This window comes from Herpailurus yagouaroundi, unplaced genomic scaffold (genome assembly GCF_014898765.1).
Source record: "Herpailurus yagouaroundi ecotype Mexico unplaced genomic scaffold, PumYag 196, whole genome shotgun sequence".
In the NCBI taxonomy this organism is placed as follows: Eukaryota; Metazoa; Chordata; class Mammalia; order Carnivora; family Felidae; genus Herpailurus; species Herpailurus yagouaroundi.
In genome coordinates, this window is record NW_024412427.1 from 29,914,991 (window position 1) to 29,939,934 (window position 24,944).

The 24,944-nt window shown below is 41.1% G+C and overlaps 1 protein-coding gene and 1 pseudogene across 4 annotated transcripts; both read left to right on the plus strand.

Annotated features, from left to right (window-relative positions):
- Nucleotides 1–14: 14 nt before the first annotated feature.
- On the plus strand, nt 15–17,217 carry MGME1 (mitochondrial genome maintenance exonuclease 1). 4 transcript variants are annotated; one of them, XM_040447780.1, is made up of 5 exons: nt 15–216; nt 859–1,441; nt 5,443–5,659; nt 16,151–16,283; nt 16,679–17,217. In XM_040447780.1, exons 2-5 carry the CDS (start codon nt 928–930, stop codon nt 16,838–16,840), a joined length of 1,026 nt encoding a protein of 341 aa, XP_040303714.1. In that variant the 5' UTR covers nt 15–216; nt 859–927; the 3' UTR covers nt 16,841–17,217. The 4 variants fall into 4 exon arrangements, with proteins under 4 accessions (XP_040303714.1, XP_040303713.1, XP_040303715.1 ...); XM_040447779.1 differs by having other exon boundaries at nt 862–1,441; XM_040447781.1 differs by lacking the exon at nt 15–216 and adding an exon at nt 244–524.
- On the plus strand, nt 11,350–11,992 carry LOC121012528 (DPY30 domain-containing protein 1-like; annotated as a pseudogene).
- Nucleotides 17,218–24,944: the final 7,727 nt, after the last annotated feature.

The following is a 24,944-nucleotide window of genomic DNA, read 5'->3' on the forward strand; positions in this document are numbered from 1 at the left end:
CTAACGCCTGAGAGGAGGGATCCCCACGGATCGCGGGAGTGTCTAGGGCAGTGAAGGAGGGGCTAACTGCGGGAGTAGGAGCTTCGCAGTGCATGCCGGGACCACCGCCCCTTGGGCGGAGCCAAACTCGAGATCCAAGCGCGGGATCGAGGAAAGTACGGGTCCCGAGTGGTTGTCGGCGCTTTGGAAGTTCAGCGAAGTGTGGTGGCTTCAGAGGTACATACCGGTGCCGTGAGCTGGGCTTCTATTTAAGCCTTCTCTTCCTTAAATTCGATTTCCACACGAGGGGCCGCAGCCGTCCAGTCCCCACCCCGTGGTTCCACACGTAGGGCGGAGGCGGAGGCCGCCTTCTGGGGATCACGTTGGTGGGCCCCGCTGACCACCGCTTACCCGCTCGGACCTGGTGGGACCCTTCAGAAGCTCAGTTTCCACGTCTGTAAAACGGTGTCGCAGTAGTACCCACCTTAAAAAGTGTAAGGGCTTAAATGAGAAGTCTCCGCCCGGAATACCTAGCAGAGAGCCTGGTATGTAGGGATCAGTGGTTAACCGTGACCATGGTGGCCGCTGTAGGACGGGCTGGAGCGTTGCTTTTGTGTGTCTCACACACACCTCCCTTTCTAGGCGTCCCGTTTCTTATGATTGAATATCGGGGACGTCTTGCCCCAAGCTGTAGCATTTCACATTTAACAAGTACTGTCCTTCCTGGCAAAGAGAGTCTTTCTTTGGAAATAGCTTTGTCCAAACACGTCGAAAAAGCTTAATGGAATACAATTTGATATGCCTTACGCTAATACGGCTTTCATTTTGGCGGCTTAAATATTTAATACGTTTGGTATCTAATGCCACTTTTCTTTTTAGTAGGAGTGCAAAAATAAAAGGCCCTTAACATTGCAAGTAGACTAGAGGGAAGTGAAAAAGCATCTAAAGATGAAGGCGTTTCAGACCATCTGCCGGCAGCTCAGAAGTTCAAAGGGGTTTTCTGTAGAACCAACGACTCGTGTGGATTTCTCCACTTCCTCTTATTCCTGTAGCCGGAAGAAAAAAGTGAACCCTTATGAAGAAGTGGACCAAGGAAGGTATTCTGATTTAGTACAGTCTGTCTTGTCATCCAGAGGCCTTGCTCAGACTCCAGAATCATTGTTCGAGGAGGATAATTTACTGTATGGACCTGTGAGTAAGTGTAAGCCCCCAAAGCAAGATGAGGCGGCAAAAGTTCCAGGAAACTGGTGTCCTCTCTTCAATCCAGAGAAAAGCATGAAACCGAATGCAACAAGTACTCCTACAATTCCTTTGAGAATCCCTTTGCAAAGAAACACGATTCCAAGTGTGACCAAGGTCCTTCAACAGACCATGACATCAGAACAGATTTTCTACTTGGAGAGGTGGAAACAGCGGATGATTCTGGAATTGGGAGAAGATGGCTTTGCAGAATATTCTTCAAGTAATTTTCCCAATCCTGATTCTGTATGGTTACTATGTTTTCTAGAAAATAGAGCACTGGTATCAAAAGAATGAGAGTATTTTTTGACCTGAACTAGTGAGGCGCTACTTTAAAATGATAATTAGCATTAAATAGCACTCTATATTAACTCAATCATGACAGCCCTGTGAAGCATAGATACTAGTATTCCCATTTCACAGATGAAACTGAAGCACAGGGATCAAGTATTTGACCAAATTATGTAGAAAATTATTTTGTTTTATAAGCTACAAACTTGAGTATTGGAGTTGCCTGTTTTCTCTGATTAAGGAATCAGTCACCTGATAACAATTCTACTTTGCTAGGCATGCTATTCAGAATCTAGGAAATACCCCCTTGCTCTACTTTTCCTCTTTGACATGTAAGTTTAAAGACTGGCAATAAGCTGGAACACATAATTTGTTGTTTAGATCTCGGCAAATTGAGATAATAGATGCTCTTGATCGGTAATTGAAAATAAGTAAACTTTAGCATTCAACTCCTAACTTATTAACTTCTTAGACAAGTGAGGAGAATAGTTTCCTTAAAAACAGGTTCCATTCAAAAGCAAGGTGAGACGAAAGACCATTGGCACAGGTGAACTCTCTGGTCCCCATCAAGATTATATAGTTGTTTTTTTTGTTAGAGCTATGTTTTACATCGATCATTCCTTAGCCCATGCTTCCCAGAGCAGTTATGTGTACCCCTAGTAGGTGGTACAGAGCACTTCCATTTTTAATTTTAGGAGTAATGCACTTGTTTTTAAGCACCTTAGAAAAAACTGTGTGTGGGTATCACATTAAACATGTGGTCACATCTGTTAAGTATTTATATAGGTTGTACCTGCATTTGGCAAAAATGGTCAAGGTCCTAATCTCTTAGAACATTCCTCAGCTGTGTGGGGCCAAGAATCTATGCAAGGGCCACCCGCCTTTAGATAATAAGTAACAACATCTAAACTATTCTCTTGTTTTCTAAACAAGCAACATAAAAACATCTTTTAATGGCATCTTAAGTTTTTTATTTGTACCACAAGAATTTAGAATTGACGTTGTTTCCACATGGGAAGTTGTTTTTCATTTTCCTTAAATCTGGAATGTCATAGCTGTGGGAATCCTGGAATTACTGAAACAGAAAAGTAAACGCAGAAACCTGCTAGGACGTGTGGGAACCTAGAACTTGTAGTCCTTGGCAGAGTAAAAAAGTGCTCTGGGGCCTCCTTGATAAAGGAAAGGAATTTCTGTTGGGAATGTGAACGAGCTCCACCATCCCAAAGCAGAGAGAAAACTATGGTGGTTTTACGTATAATCAACTTTGTTGATCTAGATTATTACTCGGATGTGTTTCTCCGTTAACTCAGGATCAGTTTTAAGAAACAGAATCAGGGCATTTGGGTGGCTCAGTTAGTTAAGCATCCGACTTCAGCTCAGGTCATGATCTTGCGGTTTGTGGGTTCGGGCCCTGTGCTGACAGCTCAGAGCTGGAGCCTGCTTCAGGTTCTATGTCTCCCTCTCTCTGACCCTCCCCTACTCGCACTCTGTCTCTCAAAAAAATAAACAACAACAACAAAAGGGGGGGGGATTGCTTTTTTTTTTTTTGTTTTCTCAAGGGGGCAATCACATGAAGATTAGTGTCCTGATCCTCTCAACCAATAAAAAAGAAAGGAAGAAAAGAAAGAAAAAGCATATCCTAACCCGCTAAATTGATTAATGCGTCAGGAGAGGCAGTTTTTAAGTAATGTATTGATAAATTCCTTTCCACCTGGTCTTCCCAAAGGCTAGAGCATAGAGAAGTGCCCAGAGCTGGCATTCTGTCAAACATTTGGTCAGTTTCTCAAGCATCAATTTACCTTTTGAAGATTGCCAAGGATAACAAAGTTTGACTTTGATTTATATGTGTTGATCATAGTGGAAAAGATGGGTTTCTTCATTTTTTTTTTGCTACAGTGAGTTTTTAATCCTGCCGGTTCTATCAGTCAGAATCTTGGAGACTCATGGATTTTTTTTCTTTCATTCCTTTAATTTACTGAATGAATACTCTGACTTGATGCTTTCTGCAGTAAATGTATGCCTTTTAAATTTTACTTTGACAAATTCAATCATATTTAATGTTCTGAGCCTTACAATCTTTTTTTCTTTTTAAAAAATTTTTAATTTTATTTAAATCCAAGTTAACATATAGTGTATAATAATGATTTCAGATACTAGATCTTAGCCAAAAGGCCGAGAAGTGATTATAATAATGATTTCAGGAGTAGAATTTAGTGATTCATCGCTTAGGTATAACACCAAGTGCTCATCTCAACAAGTGTGCTGCTCAATGCCCATCACCCATTTAGCCCAACACCCCTCCAGCAACCCTCAGTTTGTTCTCTATTTAAGAGTCTCAGGGCACCTGGGTGGCTCAGTTGGTTAAGTGTCCAACTCCTGATTTCAGCTCAGGTCGTATCTCATGGTTGGTGAGATCGAGCACCAACTTGGGCTCTGAGCCGCAGGTGCAGAGCCTGCTTGGGATTCTCTTTCTGCCCCTGCTCTGCTCGTGCTCGTTTGCTCTCTCTCCTCAAAATAAATTAAAAAAAAAAAAAAAGTCTGTTATGGTTTGCCTTTCTCTTTTCTCTTATTTTTCTTTCCTTTCCCCTATGTTTATCTGTTCTGTTTCTTAAGTTCCATGTATGAGTGAAATTACATATTAATTTTCTCTGACTGGCTGACTTCTGAGCCTTACAATCTAAGGGATGTAATCTAGCTTCTGATGTTCATTGCCTCTTTTATGTGAAGAACCCAGCCAGGGGTTAAGTCTGCAGTGGAGAATGAGTTTATTTGCTTGGCAGTTGATAAAGTAGGATTTTTTTCTTCCTGTTTTTAACATGTTTGTGTTTTTCATTAAGCTAATGTATAGATGAATACTCTTACCTAGGTTTTAATTCCATTTATCTTAAATTTCTTGTAGGCCTTTCATATGCTAGTAAGTCCAATTGAGCCAAGTACATTTGGAGTGTAATAACTCAGTTTCTCAGTTGAATTTCATTTAACTCTCCAAGTAATTCCCCAGAAGTGATTCCATTTTTTTTGTCAGTGGTAAAACTGACCTTTCAAAATCCTGGTAAAACAATAGTTGACAAATGTAATATGGTTTTGCTATTACCTTAGTGGATGAGATTGTTTTCCTCATTTTCTATGGGTGTCTCCAAGCATGTATATTTCTTACTCTGCTCCTGTGCACATCTAAATGATGGTCCCTGATTTTGCCTTCTTCACTGTGCTGTATAACAGACTGGAATTGAACATGGACTCTGGTGCCAAGCTGCTAGTCCACCTTTTTGCTTTGGGGCAAATTAACAGCACTATGTAGGCTTCATTCATTAACTGGGAGTAATGATTCTTCTCTTGCTGGGCTGTTGTGTTTGAAAAAATTAGGCTCTTCTTGCCCTAAAAAAAATGCAGAAGAGTGTTACATATTTCTTCTCCTCACCCCCAAGTTCCAAAACATCCAATTTGTTGTTTTTAATTTGTATATGCCTTGATTTTCATTCCTTGCCATTCATTAAGCCTTAGTAAAAGGATTCCCCCACCTGTATTCATTAAGTGTTGATTGTAAAAAGAATTGTGAACAGAAGCAAAGTTCCTTAAATTTCCAATAATTAGTTATCACAACCAGTTAAGTTACACTAATGGATACTTAAATTCACAGTACCCTAAACTAGGTGTGGTCCTATTGCCCCCAGATCTTCAATTGTAGCTTTGGCCTAATCCTAGAAATTCTTTATTTTAATGAATTTTATTGTTCAAGCTATTTCAGTCCCTTTGGTTTTCAAAGCGCGATTCTCAGGTTTCACAAGAGGCTGAAATGTGTGTTTTAGGGATTGTCACTTTAAAGGTACTTTATGTAATTTCTAATTTTACTGTTCACAAGTTTTAAGGCATTTGTCTTTTAGTACTAGCTTTGTTCTTATTTGTTTTTCTTTTTCCCGATTTTCTTTTCAGACATATTTTTACAAGGGAAACGGTTCCATAAAGCCTTGGAAAGCATACTTTCACCCCAAGAAGACTTGAAAGAGAGAGATGAGAATCTTGAATCTGGATATGTCGAAAGTGTCCAGCATATTCTGAAAGATGTCAGTGGAGTGCGAGCTCTTGAAAGTGCTGTTCAACATGAGACCTTAAAGTATGTAGGTCTGCTGGACTGTGTGGCTGAGTATCAGTAAGTATTAGATTTTTTTTTTTTCCATCTAAGTGTGGAGATAAATTAACACAGGGTGGAACTGATGATGCCTATCAAATACTGTTTATTCCTCTGAATTCCTACTCCAAGGTGTAGTCTTGTGAAGTCAAAACCTATACGATACGTAAAAGAACTGGGGGCAGGGGGCGCCTGGGTGGCTAAGTCAGTTGAATATCCAACTCTTGATTTCAGCTCAGGTCATGATTTCAGGGTCATGAAATCAAGTCCTGTGTTAGGCTCCATGCTTTGCACAGAGCCTGCTTGAGATTCTCTCCCTCTGTCTCTCTCTCTAATAAAATTAAAAATTAAAAAAAAAAAAAAAGAATTGGGTATGGGGTAGGAAGTAAGGACAGATATAGGAGGAAGAGCCTCCTAATTCTTGTAAATCTGTGTTCCAAAATCAAAGTATTTGCTGGAGAAAAGGTATAAGTTTTCAATATCCAGCATGTTCCGCCTCCCCTAAGCCCAAGCAAACTACCAGCTGCAACATCCAATTTGATTCCTGCATTCTGTTTCCCCATTCCCCTAAAAATAGCACCTTTATCTATTGGCCCTGAAAATTAACTCTTCCTGGCTTCCAGGCAGTGTTTGACATAGATAGGAACTCTGAGCTTCCTAAAGCTTCCTGTGGTTTTTAAATTGCTGCTCTGTTACTGTTTTTCCCACTTATTCCATATTCCAACGGGAGATATAACCTGCAGATATCCCTATTCCAAAAAAAGGATGCAATACACAAGGATAGGGAAAAACCTGTGAGTATAACTCTTGGAATTCTAGTTAAAATTTGAATTAAAAAAAAATTGACAGAGCATTCATTAAGTCTGGAAACTGTTTAGGCAACCAAACAGTTTTGTGCCATAGCTGCTTTGTATCTGTGAGGAGGCCTATGTGCCTAGAAATTTAATAAGCTATTTTTAGCTGCCCTTTAGATTAACCAAGGCCGCCGTTCGATCAGTTCTACCCAAGGCCTATAAGAAGTTCATGACGCCAAACGCTTAACCGCGCTGTACACAGTGCTGACGTTTGTTTTCTGCTCTTTAAGTGAAAAGCATCAACGTTAAGAATATGAACATTGAACGTTTCTGAAAATTAAGTTTTCAGAAATTTTAAAAACACTTTTTAATAGGTAATATATGCATTTGGTTAATCCAAGCTATTAAAAGTAAATTTCCCATCCCCACTTTTTCTTTTAAAAACGGTCTTTAATGTGGTAAAGTATATATAACATAACATTTACCATAAAATTCACCATTTTTAAGTATACAGTTGAGTATTATTACATACATTCATAATGTTGTACAACCATCAATACCACCCATCTCCAGGACGTTTCATCTTATAAAACTGAAATCCTGGGCCCGTTAAAGTAATCATTGTAATCTCCTCTATTTCCAGCCTCTGGCAACCACCATTCTACTTTCAGTCTCTATGAATTTGATTGACTACTGTTAAGTACCTTATGTAGGTAGAATCAAAGTATTTGTCTTTTTGTGACTGACTTATCTTTATCCTTTGATGCACAATTTTTTAAAAATTTTCCTGTATTTTTTCTTTTGTTGCCTGTGCCTTTGGTGTCACAGCCATTAAATCATTGCCAAATCCAGTGTCATTAAACTTGGGCCTTGTGTTTTCTTCTAAGGGTTTTATGTAGTTTTAAGTCTTACCTTTAGTTCATGGATCCATTTTGAGTTAATTTTTGTATATGGGGTTAGGTAGGAGTCCAACTTCATTCTTTTGCATGTGGATAGCCACACTCTTCAGGGCCATTTGTCAAAAAGACTGCTGTTTCCGCATTGAATAAACTTGATACCATTGTCCAAAATCATGTGACTGTGTGTGGTGAGGGTTTATTTCTGGGCTGTCTATTCATTTCTATTGGTATATATATCTGTCTTTATACCAGCACCACACTATTTTAGTTATTATAGCTTTGTAGTAAGTTTTGAAATCAAGTATGGGTCCTCCAGTTTTCTTTTTCAAGGTTGTTTTGGCTGTTCAGAGTCCCTTGAGATTCCATATGGATTTTAGGATGGGTTTTTCTATTTGTGCAAAAATTGTTGTTGAGATTTTTATAGAGATTATATTAAATTTGTGTATCACGTTGGGTAGTATGAACATCTGAACAATATCAAATCTTCTAATCCATGAACATGGTGTATGTTACCATTTATGCCTTTAATTTCTTTCAGCAATGATTTGTAGTTTTCATTGTAGAAGTCTTTAGTCTCCTGGGTTAATTCTCAAGTATTTTATACATTTTGATGTTATTATAAATGGAATTGTTTTGTAATTTTCTTTCCAGATTGTTCATTGTTTACGTATAGAAATGCTCCTGACTTTTCTGTGTTGGCTTTGTATCTGCTACTTTGCTGAATTTATTTATATAGTCCTACCAGTTTTTGTGTCAATTCTTTATAGAGTTTTTTTGTTTAAGCTTATTTTTATTTATTTTGAGAGAGAGAGAGAGAGAAAGAGTGCATGCATGAGCAGGGGAGGGGCAGAGAGAGAGAGAGAGAGAGAGAGTGAGAATCCCAAGCAGGCCTCACCCTCAGTGCAGAGCCTGACATGGGGCTCAATCCCACAGCTGCAAGATCACATCCTGAGCCAAAATCAAGAAGCGGATGCGTAGCCAACTTAGCCACCCAGGCGCTCCTAGAATTTTTAATATAAAAGATCATGTCAACTGCAAACAGAGATAATTTTACTTCCTTTCCAGTTTAGATGCTTTTTTTTTTTTTAAGATTTTTAAGGTTGATTTATTTTGAGAGAGACGTGGCACGAGTGGAGGAGGGGCAGAGACAGAGGGAGACACAGAATCCGAAGCAGGCTCTAGGCTCCAGGCTCCAAGCTGTCAGCACAGAGTCCGACATGGGGCTCGAACCCACGAGCCATGAGATCATGACCTGAGCCGAAGTCGGACGCTCAGCCGACTGAGCCACCCAGGCGCCCCATCAGTTTGGATGCTTTTTATTTCTTTTTCTTGCCTACTTGCTTTGGCTTGAATATCCAGATGCTGTTAAATAGAAATGGTGAATGCAGACAGCCGTGCCTTGTTCCTGATCTTAGAGGAAAACTTTCCAGTCTTTTACCATTGAGTATGATGTTTACTGTGGGTTTTTCATATATGGCCTTTACTATGTTGAGGTAGTTTTTTTCTATCCCTAGCTTGTTGAGTATTTTTTTCATTAAAGGATATTTAATTTTGTCAAATGCTTTTTCTTCATCAATTAAGGTAATTATGTAGTTTTCCTCATTCTGTTAAGGTATATTACGCTGGTTAATTTTCATTGTGTTGAATCATTTTTGCATTCCAGGAATAAAGCCCACTTTGTCATTGTGTATAATCCTTTTAGTATGTTGCTGAATTTGGTTTACTAGTATTTTGTTGAGGATTTTTGCATCAGTGTTCGTAAGGATTATTTTTTTGTAATATTTATTTATTTTTGAGAGAGAGGGTGGGGGAAGGGCAGAGACTGGGGAGACAAAGGATCCAAAGCTACAACAGAGAGCCTGGTGTGGGGCTTGAACTCACAAACCGAACCACGAGATCATGACCTGAGCCAAAGTCAGATGCTTAACCAACTGAGCCACCCAGGCACCCCTCATAAGGATTATTGTTCTGCAGTCAGTGTCTTTGTCTGGCTTTGGTATCACAGTAATGCTGGATTCATAAAGTGAGTCAAGAAGAGTTCCCTACTTTTCAATTTTTGGGGAAAATTGTTGGTATTGGTATTAGTTATGTAAATGTTTGGTGGAATTCACCCATAAAGTCATCAGGTCTAGAGCTTTTATTTGCTAGTAGATTTTTGATTACTGATGAAATCTCCTTACTAATTATAGAGCTATTCAGATACTCTGTTTCTTCATGACTTAGTCCTAGTAGGTTTTATGTTTCTAGGAATTTATTTATTTCATCTAGTTCATCCAACTTGTTTGCATATGATTTTTCATAGTACTCTTCTTTTTATTTCTGAAGTAGTAGTAATGTCACCAATTTCATTTCTGATTTATGGAATTTGAGTCTTTTTTTCTAATCCATCTAGCTAAGTTTGTCAATTTTGTTCATCTTTTCAAAAAACCAATGTTTAGTTTCAGTGATTTTTTTTTTCTATTGTTTTTCCATTCTGTATTTCAATTATCTTAAATCTCTTATTTCCTTCTATAAGCTTTGGGTGTACATTTTCGTTTTTTGGTTCCTTAAGTTGTAAGGTTAAGATACTGATTTAATTCTCCTATTTTTTAATGTATTTATTGCTATATACTTCTTCTGTAATACCGTTACAGTATTAAAAGAATGGTGTTCTTTAAGTTTTGGTATGCTGTATTTTCATTTTTATTCATTTCTAAGTATCTTCTAATTTCCCCTGTGATTTTTTTCTTTGGCTGATTGTGTTAATTTCCACAAATTTGTGACTTTTTTTCAAGTTTTACTTCTGTTATTGATTTCTAACTTCATCTTGTGATTAGAGAAGATACTTTGTATGGCATCTTTTTAAATATATTGAGACTTACTCTTTATGGCCTAACATATGGTTTGTCCTGGAAAATTCCTGTGTGTGCTTGAAAAGATACATATTCAGTTGTTGGGGAGCAAGTGCTATATGTCTGTTAATCTAGTTGGTTTATTGTGTTGTTTTAAGTCCTTTATTTCCTTACTTACCTTCTGTCTGGTTCTACCCATTATTGAAAATAGATATTGAAGTCTCCAACTATTATTATAGAACTGTTTTTGGGGCACCTGGCTAGCTCAGTCAGAAGAGCATGCGACTCTTGGTCTCAGAGTCAGAGTTCAAGCCCCATGTTGGGTATGGAGATTTTTTAAATAAATAAATCTTAAGAAAGAAAGAAAGAAATGTATTTCTCCCTTCAACTTTTTTCAGTTTTTCCTTCATATATTTTGTTAGTCTGTTACTAGATGCATAAATGTTTATAATTGTTATATCTTGATGTATTGAACCTTTTATTAAAGACTGTTTTGTCTGGTTTTAGAGCCACCTTTGCTCTTTTTCAGTTATTATGTGCATGGAATATCTTTTTCTGTCTTTTCACAATCAGCCTATTTGTATCTTTGGTTATACTGTGAATCTCTTGCAGACAACATATAGTGGAATCATATGTTTTATCCATTCTGCCAAATGTAAATGGGGCACCTGGGTGGCTCAGGCAGTTAAGCATCTGACTCTTGATTTTCAGCTCAGGTCATGATCTCACAGTTCATGAGATCAAGCCCTGCGTCTAGCTATGTGCTGATAGCATGGAGCCTACTTGGGATTCTCTCCAAAAATAAATAGATAAACATTAAAAAAAAAAATAGTTACAAGGAGGAACTTCTTTCATTTTGTTATTTATTTTTTACATGCATTATAGCTTTTTGGTCTCATTTCCTGTATGTTACAGTCTTCTTTTGTGTTTTATTTCCTTTTTTGTAATGAAACATTTCAAATCCTTTCTCATTTCCTTTTGTGTATATTCTATAGCTATCTTCCTTTTGATTACCATGGGGATTACATTTAACATCCCAGTTATAGTGCTTTGATTTGAATTTATACCAATTTAACTTCACTGGCATACACAGACTATGCTCCTTTGACAGCTCTGTCCCTAACCCTTTCAGTTGTTGATATCACAAAATTGTCTTTATATATGTGCGGTTGGCGGGTTAAGGTTAAGAGTTAGAGAGGGAGTCAACATACCATCAAAAGTACCTTGGAACATGTCTAACTCGGGGTCCAGTAGAAGTGGCAAGAATTTGCCTAGTGGATCCAATACAATATGTAGTATTGGGATTTACAGGTGTAAGGAAAATGTAACCATGGAGCAGCTGAGACAAAAGAAAATGGCCGGCTTGGAGCATGAATGAGAACTAGCTCCAATGGAGCCTGAAGTGGGGGAGAGACTTAAGTAAAAGGAGCTCATGTTTCAGCAGCAATAGCTGATAGTTCAGCTGGAGTTGGAAATGCAAGAAAATGAACAGGAGAACTGTAGAGAGCTCAAGAACAATTAGAGAAGGAGATGAGAATGTGTATAGAAAATAAGAGTGAAGATGTTTCACATTCAGAGGATAGATACAGCAGCCGGCCTGGAAAACACAAGTTGAAATTAATGATCTGTATGGGACACCTCACTTGAGCAGAGTGGAAGAACATGATGAGCCAATGCTATCTGATGTTTCATTAAATGTTGATCAAGATTTGTATGATCAACCAACCTGAGAAGAATAAGTTTGTCTGCTTGCTTCAAGTTTTTTGTTTTAAACTGTAGAAAACAAAGTGGAGTTACAAACCATTGTTAGAATAATACTTGCTTTTATAATTGCCCGTGTATTTACCTTTATTGAAGTTTTTGAGCATCTTTAAGACCAAAAAGGTCTTTGGCTAGATCTGCTATCACATCTTTTTCAGAGACAATTTATGTTGATTTCTTTTTTTCCTCTTTGAATGGGCCATACTTTCCTGTTTCTTTGTATGCTTTGTGACTTTTTTTATTGAAAACTGGGCATTTGAATCTAGTATGTAATTCTGGAAATCAGGTTCTCCCTCTACCCCTGGGTTTGCCAGATTTTGTTCATTGTTTTTATTGGGGGTGGTGTTGTTGTAGGTTCTTTCCTAAGGATCAGTCTGAGGTATAAACTTAAGGTCTTCTCAGGTCTTTTCTGAGCCTGTGCCTCTCCCTGGACATGCACAGTTACTGTCACTTTTTAATTTTCCGCATATATGCAGTTGCTTTTGGATGTTGTAGTCTTTAGCATCTAATTCCCAAAAAGGAAAAAAGAAAAATGAAGGGGTGGAAAAAATGTGCGTTGGCCCTTTAAATCCCCAGGAAGTCAGGCAGGTGGAAGGAGAGGGGCTTGCAGCAGTGGGTGGAGTTGCAATAACAATAGCTACCCTCCTCTTGTCTACACCTCTGTGAACAGAAACTGCAGTCGGTGTTGATAACACATCAACACGGAGAAGGGGTCCTTTGTGTCCCCTCCCATTCCCACTAGCCATGTACACCTTGCTCCAGGATCATGTGCACAGCTCCCTGCCTCATGAGGAGGAGGGGGATGGGTAGCTGCTAAGAGCTGAAATTGACCAAAATTAACCACAGTTTACCATCCAAGCCTTCAGTAGCCTCTGGATTTCCAATAATTGGATCAGACAGATTCTGCCATTGCAATTGTTGTCAAGGTGGGCCTACAGATTTCTGGTGCGTCCTACTCTTCCATCCTGGTTTTAACCTTTGGTTAAAAGTTCTTGTGATCCTGAGATATTTTTATGACTGCATGCACTATCATTGGTCCCCACCCCCACTTACTAACAGTGCCAAACCCTGCTTTTTTCATTCTGAAAACATTCTAGAGATCCTTATTAGAGTTTATATGATCTGCAACATCCTTTTCTCTTTTAATAATTTTCCACCACTCAGAATTAGCAGTTATTAACACTTCGTCACATCTGCTTCCAATTTTTTTTAAATATAACATAAATTAAGCTCGCATCACCTATAACCCTCTTATCTCCTCTCATAGACCCCTGGCCAAGGACAATCACTGTGATAAGTTTGCTACTGTGTCCTTCTAGGCTACTTCCTATATTATTTAACACACCCACAACACTGTATAATGCATGCACAGGTACACTGCCAGTCTACTCTGCATACAAACACCACTGTGTATTGTTACATACATGTCTGTAATAGTCACAATACAGAGAAGCTTCTGGATATGTCTTATCACAAAGCTGGGATACGAGGGTCGAGAGCCAGGCTGGCTGGGTTTCATTTCTGGCTTTTCATCTTAACGTTAGGCTAGTTACTTAGGCTCTCTGTACTTCAATTTGTTCATCTGTAAAATAAGACAGGCGCCGGGTGGCTCAGTTGGTTTAGCGTCCAACTCTTGATCTCAGTTCAGGTCTTGATCTCAGGGTTGTGTGTTCAAGACCAGTGTTGGGCTCCACACCCAGCATGGAGCCTACTTAAGAAAAAAATAGAATAAGACAAAAGATAGGATCTACCTCATGGAGTTGTTATAGAGACTAAATGAGACATTCTCTGTATAGTACTTAAAATGAATACTATCTACTCAGTAACTGTTAGCATGATTATTTTGATCTTGTTCTCTGTTTTTAACTTATTTGGTATTCCTTTTTACTAATGAACCACATCCATTTCCCTGTTGGGGAAATTCAGGTAATTTCTAGTTTTTCACAATCACGAACTGCAGCAGTGAGCGTGTCTCCTTGTATACTGTTGTGAGAGTTTCTCTAGGCAGGCGCACAGGTTCATTTGCTGGTTTGTTCTGGTGGATGATATATACAGTTAGTCTGAAGTAGGCCTGGATATGAATACTTAAATTTTCCAGGCATTTGTCACTTTTATGACATTTTCCCAGGCATTTATCCCCAGGGTATCAAACCATTCTCTCCAGCAGGTACCTAAAAAGGAAATTGCTATGTTAAAGGGTATGTGCATTGTAAGTTTTCCCAGATGAAGGTGTGCTTATTTCTGCACAGTTTTAATGACACAGTGTTAGATATAATTTATTAACATCGTATCTCATAATTTCAGTCTGCATTTCACTTAGGTTAGACTGAACATCTTTTCATTTGTTATGAACTGTCTTTGTTCAGTTTTAATTTGGAGTTATACTACTAAAAATCTTTTCCACATTATTAAGTTCTGCAAGTTATAGTATGAAGTATGTTTTGCAAGAGACAGTGGTCCATATCAGAAATCTTTATTTTAGGGTATTTTGATTTGCTCCAGGTTGAGAACTGAGGTTCTGGGGTTACTGGGGCCCTCTCTTCATTTGCATAGATTATAATTGTTTTGTAATATTACAAAGTTTGACAGAAATAGTAAAACTACCTCTAGACCTGCACTAAGAGAATACCCACTAGGTACATACAGCCTTTAAATACTTAGTGTGGCCAATCTCAGCTGAGGTATGCTGTAAATGGGCAAAGTAGGTTTCAGTGACTTAGTACAAAAAAGAAGGTATGGTATCCCATTAATAATTTTTTTCATATTACATAATGAAATGATCAAATTTGGGGTATGTTGGGTTAAATAAAACATTAAAATTTCACCTGTTTCCTTTTTTCTTTTTTGATGTAACTACTAGAAAATTTGAAATAACACGTAGCTTGCATTTTATTTCATTTAGACAGTGCTACTCTAGGCTGACTTATAAATACATTGCATAGGTTGTAACTCTAGAGCTATGGTCACAGGTATGTAACATGCATACTTTGTACAACTCCGTTTGGACCGCTGGTTTTGAAATTGAAGTTATGAAGGGCCCCTGGGTGGCTCAGATGGTTAAGTAGCTGACTCTTGGTTTTGGCTCAGGTTATGATCTCACAGTTTGTGAGTTCGAGCCCCACATTGGGCTCTGTGCTGATAGTGTAGAGCCTGCTTGGGATTCTGTCTCTATCCCCCCCCCCCCCACTCGTGCACACTCTCTTTCTCAGAATAAATAAAATTTTTTAAAACTTGAAGTCATGAAAGATTGAACAAGTAGTCACCAGTTCTCAGTCTACTGTCCCTGTGATCCTTCTGATCTCTGCGTTTGGCAAGTGTAAAATCCTACCAGGAGAGGGGTAATGGGGAGAATGCACTGGTTATTTGACTTTCTTTAGAAACCCCCCAGTATCCCTACTAGGAAGACCCCCTGCCCTGTGTGTAAACTTTCAGGGCAGGGACCAGGTCTTCTTATCTGTATCTCTGCTTATAGTTGGTGCCTATTAAATGCTAACAGATTTTAGCCCCAGCTTTGGTTTCTGAGCAAGAGGATTTCTGAAGCACTGTGCTTCATCCTTTATGATGGGGACTTTGCTACTGATCTGTTGTGCTTCATCAACTGAGATAGTGATAGAGACATAGTTTCAATTCCCCTGTCAACTGTTAAAGAAAAGGAAGCCATGAGGGTCCAAAGGAATTTCGAGAAAGTTTAGAAACTAGAACTGTGGAAAAGTCCCCTAGCACTTCCACATGGGCCTGCCCCTGTCGTTGTCAGCCGGGTACTTCAGGAAGCACTTCCCATCACACCCCTGGCAGGCCTGTCACTGAGCTGAGTATAGGGCTCATCGGAAAGAGAACATCACACTTCTCTAATCCTCAGAAGTAGAGATCAGGGCAGCTGTCTTTTTGAAAAGTGGAGAAAGGGGTGCCTGGGTGGCTCAGTCAGTTAAGCATCCGACTCTTGATCTTGACTCACTCAGGTCATGATCTCACGGTTCCTGAGTTCAAGCCCCGTGTCAGGCTCTGTGCTGACAGCGCGGAGCCTGCTTGGGAGCCTCTCACTCTCTGCCTCTGCCTCCCTCTCTCTTTCAAAATAAGTAAACATTAAAGAAAAAAAAATTTTTTTTTAAAGAAAAGTGGGGAGAGGTCATTGAGTGATAATAAACTATACCTGAGAAAAGGCTTAACCTATTAGGGTTTCTCAGTTTGGACGGTTACCTACTAAGACTTCCTTTGGTTTCTCTTTAGGGGCAAGCTGTGTGTGATTGATTGGAAGACATCGGAGAAACCAAAACCTTATATCCGAAATACGTTTGACAACCCGCTGCAGGTTGTGGCCTATGTTGGTGCCATAAATAATGATGCCAACTACAGCTTTCAGGTCAGGACACTGCACCTCTGCTTATGTAAAGCCTTGGTCAATGCTTATGTATGGCCATTTAACTCCTTATGATTTTTATTCTGTTTGTGTCCCACTGTTTACTCCATTCCTTGTCCTTTTACCACCTTAAGAAGCACTTCCCTCTGTTCCTGAGTTTTCTGTCATTGCTAATAGTGCTTTAGTGTTTACAGTCCATTCTTGGATATCTTATTTGTCATCTTTGTGTTCTTATGTATCCTGATACAATCTTTCATCAAAAACCGTTAGGAGGTATTATTGTATATTGTATTATTGTAGATTGTTTTGTTCTGAGTTTGCCCTGAAGCAAGACGGAAATGAACATCAACTCTGGCCCTACCGTATAAATACTGGAACTGCCCTGTGTTTCTTCCTAGGTTCAGTGTGGCTTAATTGTGGTTGCCTACAAGGATGGATCCCCTGCTCACCCCCATTTCATGGACACTGAGCTCTGTTCCCAGTACTGGGCCAAGTGGCTTCTTCGACTAGAAGAATATACGAAGAAGGAAAAGAACCAGAATATTCAGAAACCAGATTAGAGGATAGGACACTGTTTGGGAACATTGAGTAGTTCCTCACAGTTTGGGAAGATATATTGTTATTTACTGTAGAGATGTGACAGGATCTAAGAGCTTCATTATACAAGTGGAAGTATTTGTTGAAATGTAGTACAGCCAAAAAGATTGAAAAGCCAGAAGAGTTTAGATTTTAAAGGTTGGACTTGAGCATATAAAAAAAAAAGCACAAGGAAGTAAGGTCTGTCACTTACCTGGAAAAGGGCAAGCAGGACTCACACAGCATTGGTGTCCCTTGGACTCCCCCAGCAAACTTTCTGTTATCCCAAGGAGGATGCCCAGTCTTTGAATTGAGATTGGAGAGGGTGAGGCTTGGTGTGCAAGAAGTTCCCTCAGGGTACCCTGGGAGGGAAGGGGCCACACGCCCCCAGGCTATGTGTGGGGTAGGGGGAACTTGCATCAGCCAACTCCTACTGCCAGTGCAGCCTCCTAAAACTGGTTTTATATATTGAAGTTTTATTTTCTTTTTTTTTTTTTTTTTTTTTTTTAATTTATTTTTAAGACAGAGACAGAGCATGAGCAGGGAAGGGGCAGAGAGAGGGAGACACAGAATCTGAAGCAGGTTCCAGGCTCTGAGCTGTCAGCACAGAGCCTGACACAGGGCTCAAACCCATGAACAATGAGATCATGACCTGAGCCAAAGTCGGACGCTCAACTGACTGAGCCACCCAGGCGCCCCTGAAGTTTTCTGTATATTTCATTTGGGGAAAAAAAGCTTCCTTTTAACTTTTTTGGAAAATAAATATGTGAGTCCTTAGCCTCAAATAAGCATTGCTCTCTGGGAAGATGGAGCATCATTGCCAGTCCCCCCTAGCATACACTAAATAACTCCCACAGGTATCCAGACCCCAGTCTGAGATGCGTAACTATAGATATTTTAGTAGCTTTATCCTGGTTTGAGTCAGTGAACCATGTGCACAGAGAAAAAGTATCATTTGTGAGATTTTTCAGCTAGGGAGAACAATAATCTAATTTTTCTGTGTTTGATAAGTAATAAAAATTATTAGTTGTCACTGGGATCAGGAAACTTGAATAAATGGCCAGTGTAGCTTTGGGGGAAGGTTCCCTGTTTTATGGGATGGGTTAGCATTTGAGTGACAGCTGTGGTCTTAAAATAATAGGGTGCCAAAATCACTTTTTTCTTAGCTGTTAATTGTAAGAAATAAAATACAAGATGTGAGTAAAGTAATGAAGCTTTTGTTTCTGTTTCTTTTTATTTAGATTTGTGTGTTTCTAGAGTAATTTCATAAACCTGGAAATTGTTTAGATTTGGTTTTAGAAGTTCAGAAATCACAATTTTTTTTAGGTTTAATTATTTATTTTGAGAGAGCACGAAAGGGGTAGAGAGAGGAGAGAGGGAATCCCAAGCAGGCTCCGCACTGTCAGCGCAGAGCCAGGGCCCGAACTCACAAACTGCAAGATCATGACCTGAGCCGAAGTCAAGGGTTGGACGCTTAACTGACTTGAGTCACCCGGGCGCACCCAGAATTCACATGTTTGCTACTGGCTCAGTAGCTTTGGTATGTGTTCTCTGTAAGTGCACACAAGAAGGAGGTGCTGTCCACCATGGTCACCTGGCAAGGAAAGTAAGGTTCAGGTAGGAGAGAGGAGGGTTGAGGGAGACCTTTCACTGACTCGTATATACACCTCTGCATTCTTTCCAAGCAGCAGATATTCATGTAGCCTGTCATTTCCAAAATGAAAAATCAAGTGAGATAATTAAAAGTTGTAACAGATTTTGCCACACTGTGAGACCAGGGCCCAGCAAGACTTCATTTTAATACAGTTCTCTTGGGTTACTATAAATGCACCTTGGACCTGTCACTTTGCATCAAGAATCTCCCGAGCTAATGGCACGAAGAGTTCCATGAAAGACTCAGAGTCTGACCAGGCAGACGGTTCTATGAGAACAATGAAGGTTGATCCCTGGGCAGGCTTCCCTGAAAGACCCAGGGACACACCAGTTCCTCACTACAATCCTAATATTCCTCAGATGTCACTACTTCAAGAAGTCGCGGTCCTCTTGAGAGGGAAATGTCAATGAAAAGTTGTTTTCCCCGCTAACACATAGGAGGAGAAAGCCAAATCTGCATTTCTTAACTAGATAATTTTTCAAGAATTACCATCTATGGGGGCACCTGGGTGGCTCAGTCGGTTATACACCCAACTCGATTTTGGCTCAGGTCATGATTTCACCGTTTGTGACTTTGAGTCCAGCGTTAGGCTCCGCACTTAACAGAGTGGAGCCTTGCTTGGGATTCTCTCCCCCTCTCTCTGCCCCTCCGCTACCCGCGCATGCTCTCTCTCTCTCAAAATAAATAAACTTTAAAAAAAAAATTACTATGTATGTTACTGAACTGTGGATACCACTTGTTCCCCTAAGTGATATGGCATATTTAACTCCAGTGAAATGAAACAAGATTTGTGATGAGGGATTCTCTGATTGAGGATGCTTAAAATATTTTTAAAAGGAGGTATAAATTGCTTTTGTGAGGAGGCTTCCTTACAGTACAGGACACAGTATTACAGTCTTCGGCTTTGAGACAATCCATTAGGTTCAAAGCTACCCACATAGCCTTCTCCTCCATAATTTACATTCTTAGTGCACTCAGCTGCTGACAAAAGGTCCATGCTGGCACTAGAAACCAATTTTCAAATCTTTCTAAAATTATGCCTTCTGCCCTCCCCGTCCCCACCCCCAGACCTGGCCTCTTGCTCGGAGCCATTATCCCTGTTTAATCTGAGAGCATTAACCTCTATAAACCTATTATAGTTCTAGGAAAACTTGTCAACATTATGACCTGTGGTTTCATATGTGTTGACTCTGGTAAATACAGGAAGAGGGTTAGTTGTAAGTCATTGTGTTTCTAGGTAACCAGTTTGCCTACTGGCTTTAAATGGAGTTGGAGGGAGGTAATTTGTTGGAATCACTGTGTCTTTCCACCTGAGCAATTAAACATTTGATTATAACCTGCCCTCTGGCCCCCCCCCCCCCCCCCACAAGAAACAGTGAAGCAAGGAAATAGTTCGAACTTTAAAAGAAACACTTCAGGGGCGCTTGGGTGGCTCAGTTGGTGGAGCGCCCGACTCTTGGTTTCGGCTCAGGTGGTGATCTCATGGTTCCGGAGATGGGACCCATGAAGGGCTTTGCACTGACAGCAAGGAGCTTGCTTGGGATTCATTCTCTCTCTCTCTCTCTCTCTCTCTCTCTCTCTCTCCTCTTCTCTCTCTCCCTCGCTGCCCCTCCCCCGCTTGCATGCACACACACTCTCAAAATAAACTTAAAGAAAAAAAAATTTTTTTAAATAAAAGAAACAAGTTGTTTGGAGCTGGTGCCCTAAAGAGAACCGCTGTCTTAATCACTAAGTACAAGTTAGAACTGACTCTCCCTGTCTCCCTCTTCCCTCCCCTCTTTCCAGCCTCAGAGTCCTGCACCTTAAGCAAAAACCATATGCTGCTGCCGCTGGAAGTCTCACCTTCGGAACCTCTTAGGTGATTTCTACTCTAGAAGGGAGCTTGAGAAAAGCTCTCTGGGGAGATGTCCCTGATGGACGAAAAGGTTTGTGTGGTGGCTTGACAACAGCAGTTATCAGGCTTGAGGATTGCATTTGTAAAGATCCAGTCATAAAAAATGATATTCTGGATCAGGCTAGGCTTTGAGCTTTTGCCTCTTTGCTCAAGAGACAGGTAGGTTAGAGAGAAAATAACAGAGCATTACAGATGACTTTAAAAGCCCTTGTCTTTTTGTTCCCCAAATCCCATTTAACCTTGCCCCTGAGACACCATCGTAAATTTGGTATATACCTTTCCGGTGTGTCCTTTTGTAGTTTCACTCCCCTTGTTGGTCTCAATGAATAATACACAGTTTTGCTTCCTCGTTTTGATTTTTGCTTACTTTATCTCAGTATTTGATTTTGACATGCGTACCCGGTTGACCGCTTCTAGGTTTAGTGCGTGGCTTTAACAGCTCTGCAGCATTCCCTCGTGATTTATTGTCTCCTAATGCACTGTTTAGGCTAACAGACACTGCTGCGATGGATCCCCTCCTATATGTGTGTGGTGTGTGTTTCCGGGTGCACGCGAGGCACGTGCAGTGTAGTGGAAGCAGGTCGAAGGTTGGGGCTCTGCCGCTTAATAGCTCTGTAACCTCGATCAAGGTGCTTGACCTTTGTGTGCCTGGATTCCTCCTTGGTAAGTTGGGGGGGGAGGGGGCGGGGACGGGAGAGTTGTAAGGAGCAAATGAGGTAAGCACTTAGGGCAGGGCCTGGCACATAGTGGGGACAAAGTAAACGTTAGCCGTCATCGTCATAATCAGATGATCAAATCTCCGTGTGTCGTGGCTGGGTCACATAATGTGCACAGCATGAACATTACCGCCAAATTCCTCCAAAATAGTGCTATCAACTCACTCTTGCACCGGTGCTTTCTGAAATTCCCTGCTGTCCCACACATTCACTAACCCAAGAGTTTTAGGACTTTTTTGTGCCAACATGATGGGGTGAGAATAGTTACTTTTTATTTTGAACAGCGTTATAGTTTGAATAAAATTTGCTTTAAAGCGGGGTTGCCATCTAGTGGTGGGAAAAGCAGACTGCAGTTATGTGGCACAAGCCAAATACCGGTGAACCTACCTGTATCTTGGGGTTCATTTAGGCATTTGCATCACTACCACAGGTCTAGTTGGAATTGAGGCAACTGTGTGAGGGTTCTTCTGTTATCTTTCCCCACTTTTAAGCAGCTCATGATTTTTCTCCTTGTCTTCTCCGGCACAGCAACATGGAGACCTGTCTGTGCAACCCCGTGCGCGCGGCCTCACAGCCCAATGAATCTGGGTCACTGGCTCAGAAAAGAGGAGTGAGATAAATTAGGAACGAGGCTATTTACAAACTGGCAGGAGACTGTGGCTCCCAGCAGGGCGGGCTTTCCTTGAGCGATCCTAACCTCCCCCCTGGGCAAGTGGGCAAGTAAGCGCCTACATCAGCCTCCTTCCCTCAAACCACCACAGAGGGCTGACCAGGGTCCCAATTATCGCCCTTCCAAATCAGGCACTTGGACCGTCTGCTGTGAAGACTTTTAAAATCATAGCCTACAAAGATTTAAGAGCGTGTGACAATGTTAGTGGTTAATCATCAAAGGCATAGGTACATTTTTAAAGATCTGTACAAAAATGTTCCATGAAAGATAAAGGTATAAATAAAGCAATGTTACTGAAAGGTTATATAACCTTAGGCATTTAATCAAGTACTGTTACTAAATTAATGGGATATTAAAAGAAAAAGTCTCAACAAGCAGCATAGGTCAGCTGTGATTAGAAACAGCCACTCAGGCTGATCTAGACTGTCCCTTAGCAGCAGGTTCGTGCCCATTTCCTTAAAAGAAAAAAAAAATTTTTTTTTAACGTTCATTTTTGAGAGACAGAGAGAAAGAGAGTGCAAGCAGAGGTGGGGCAGAGAGAGAATCCGAAGCAGGCTCCAGGCTCTGAGCTGTCAGCACAGAGTCCAACACGGGGCTCAAACTCACAAACGGCCAGATGATGACCTGAGCCGAAGTCGGACGCTTAACCAATGGAGCCACCCGGGTGCTCCCAGCTCACGCCCATTTCTAAGCTGTTAGTTTGCGAATGCCTTTGCCTCAAATAACTTCCCTTCCTCCCTTTGTTCAGCCAGATCTTAATTTTCTAAGTGTTCGGGTCTAAACCCAATCCTCCCTCAAGTCTTCCCAACTCCGCAAGAAAGAAGATGCCGTGGTGTCAAAAGCAGGGGCCTCAGCATCAGGCAGACACCGAATCCGGCCTGCTGCCTGTTTCTGTACAGTCTGTGAGCTGAGGACTGTTTTCACATTTGAAATGTTTGACGGGTGCCTGGGTGGCTCAGTCAGTTAAGTGTCTGACTTCGGCTCGGGTCACGATCTCACGGGTTTTGAGTTCGAGCCCCGTTGGGCTCTGTGCTGACAGCTCAGAGCCTGGAGCCTGCTTCGAATTCTGTGTCTCCCTCTCCCTCTGCCTCTCCTCCACTTGTGGTCGGTCTGTCTCTCTCTCAAAAGTAAAATGTAAAAAAAAAAAAAAAAATTGTTGAAATGTTTGAAAAAAGTCACAAGCAGACTATTTAGTGACACGAGAAAACCATAAAAATTCTAAATTCATTGTCTAAAAATAAAGTGTTATTGGAACACAGCGACACCCACTTGTTTTTATATTGTTTGTGGCTGCAGAGTTAAGTATTTGCAACAAAGGCTGTAGGACCTGCAAAGTGTGAGGTATTTGTTATCTGGGCTTTTACAGAAAAATGTTGGCCGTCCCCTGGTCTGGATGAGAGAGAGCTGATGGTGGCTTGGGCAAGAGAGGTGGCAGGAAATGCCAGGCAAGAGCCAGATCCGAGATATACTTTGGGAGCCTTGCCTGGCCATTTGGATGAGCAGGGTGAGGACAAAGTATAAATGAAGGGTAGCTCCTGGGTTCGGGGCTTGAGCAGGTGGGTGTCATTTGCTAGAATGGGAAAGACGAGAGAGAGAACAAACCAGGTGAAATCCTAGCTCTTCCCCTTGCCGACAGCATCATTAGCTCACTTTGCTGTTACAAATCACCCCGAAATTAGTGGCTTCAAACTTATTTCTCCTGAGTCCGAGGACAAGCTTGGCACTTCTGGTCTGGGGACCGAGCTGAGGTCGATCTAGGGTAGCTCAACATCAGCCGGGGCCACGGAGATGCCTGGCCCTGCACCTCCCATCCTCCAGTGGGCTAGCCTGGGCTCGTTCAGAAGGCAGTGCCGGAAGGGGTTCCCAGGAGCTGCAAAAGAACAAGCCCCAGTGCACTGTGCTTTTCAAGCCTGTCTGGGTCACATTCACTGAAGCCCCAGTTCTCAGGAGGCGGGGGGCCATTAATTCCACTCATCACTTCTTGACGAGAAAAGCCAAAAATTCACACTGCAAAGGGGTGTGGATCCAGGGAAGGGAATAACTGGGGGCATGTTTACAATCTACCATGCTGATGGTGTGACTCAGGCAAGTTACCCAAAGTCTTTGGGCCTTGGTTTTCTCATCTGTAAATAGGCAAGACAACAACTTCATAAAGTTTTTATAAGGATTAGAAATAACAAATGTAGGGGTGCCTGGGTGGGCTAAGTGACGTGATTTCAGCTCAGGTCATGATCTCATGGTCGTGAGATCCAGCCCTGCCTCTGGCTCTGCTGCGGAGCCTGCTTGGGATTCTCTGTCTCTGCCCCTCCCCCACTTACCCACGCGGGCACACGCACTGCTCTCTCTCCCGCTGTCTCAAAAATAACTTTTAAAAATAACAAATGTAGGGGCGCCTGGGTGGCGCAGTCGGTTAAGCGTCCGACTTCAGCCAGGTCACGATCTCGCGGTCCGTGAGTTCGAGCCCCGCGTCAGGCTCTGGGCTGATGGCTCAGAGCCTGGAGCCTGTTTCCGATTCTGTGTCTCCCTCTCTCTCTGCCCCTCCCCCGTTCATGCTCTGTCTCTCTCTGTCCCAAAAATAAATAAATGTTGAAAAAAAAATTAAAAAAAAAAAAAAAATGTAAAGTTGTTGGCATATAACAGATATTCAATAGTAACTGTTTTATTATGATAACGAATAATGATCAAGTTTAATAATCTCTACTAGGGACTAGTATTTCCTAAACTTCACTCTTGTGCCAGGATTTTGGCCAGGTTTGAGGATCACTGAGGTTCTTATTTAGGCCAGATCCGAAGCCTGCTACCTCTTTGTTAGAAGAGGGTCTTCAAGAAAAAGTTGCCAAAGAAAACCTGACGTTTTCTTCTCCATATAACCAGCAGGATAGAAGACTTTGACCGCGTGCTAACACTTTCACCAGTGTTCTCTCCACAGTAGCACATAAAATGTGCAGTACAGAAACGGTCTGAAGTCATTTAGGAAACACGAGGCCAGACCAGACACAGGAGGAGAGAATCGCTTCCCACCCTCATGAAGGCCCAGGAGACCTCTGAAGGGTAGGAAGAGGAGGGAGAGAAAAGGGACGTTTGGGGGACCCTGGGTTCCTCAACTGAAGAACGTACTTAGGATCATCATACCTGCCTCACTGAGTTGCTGTAA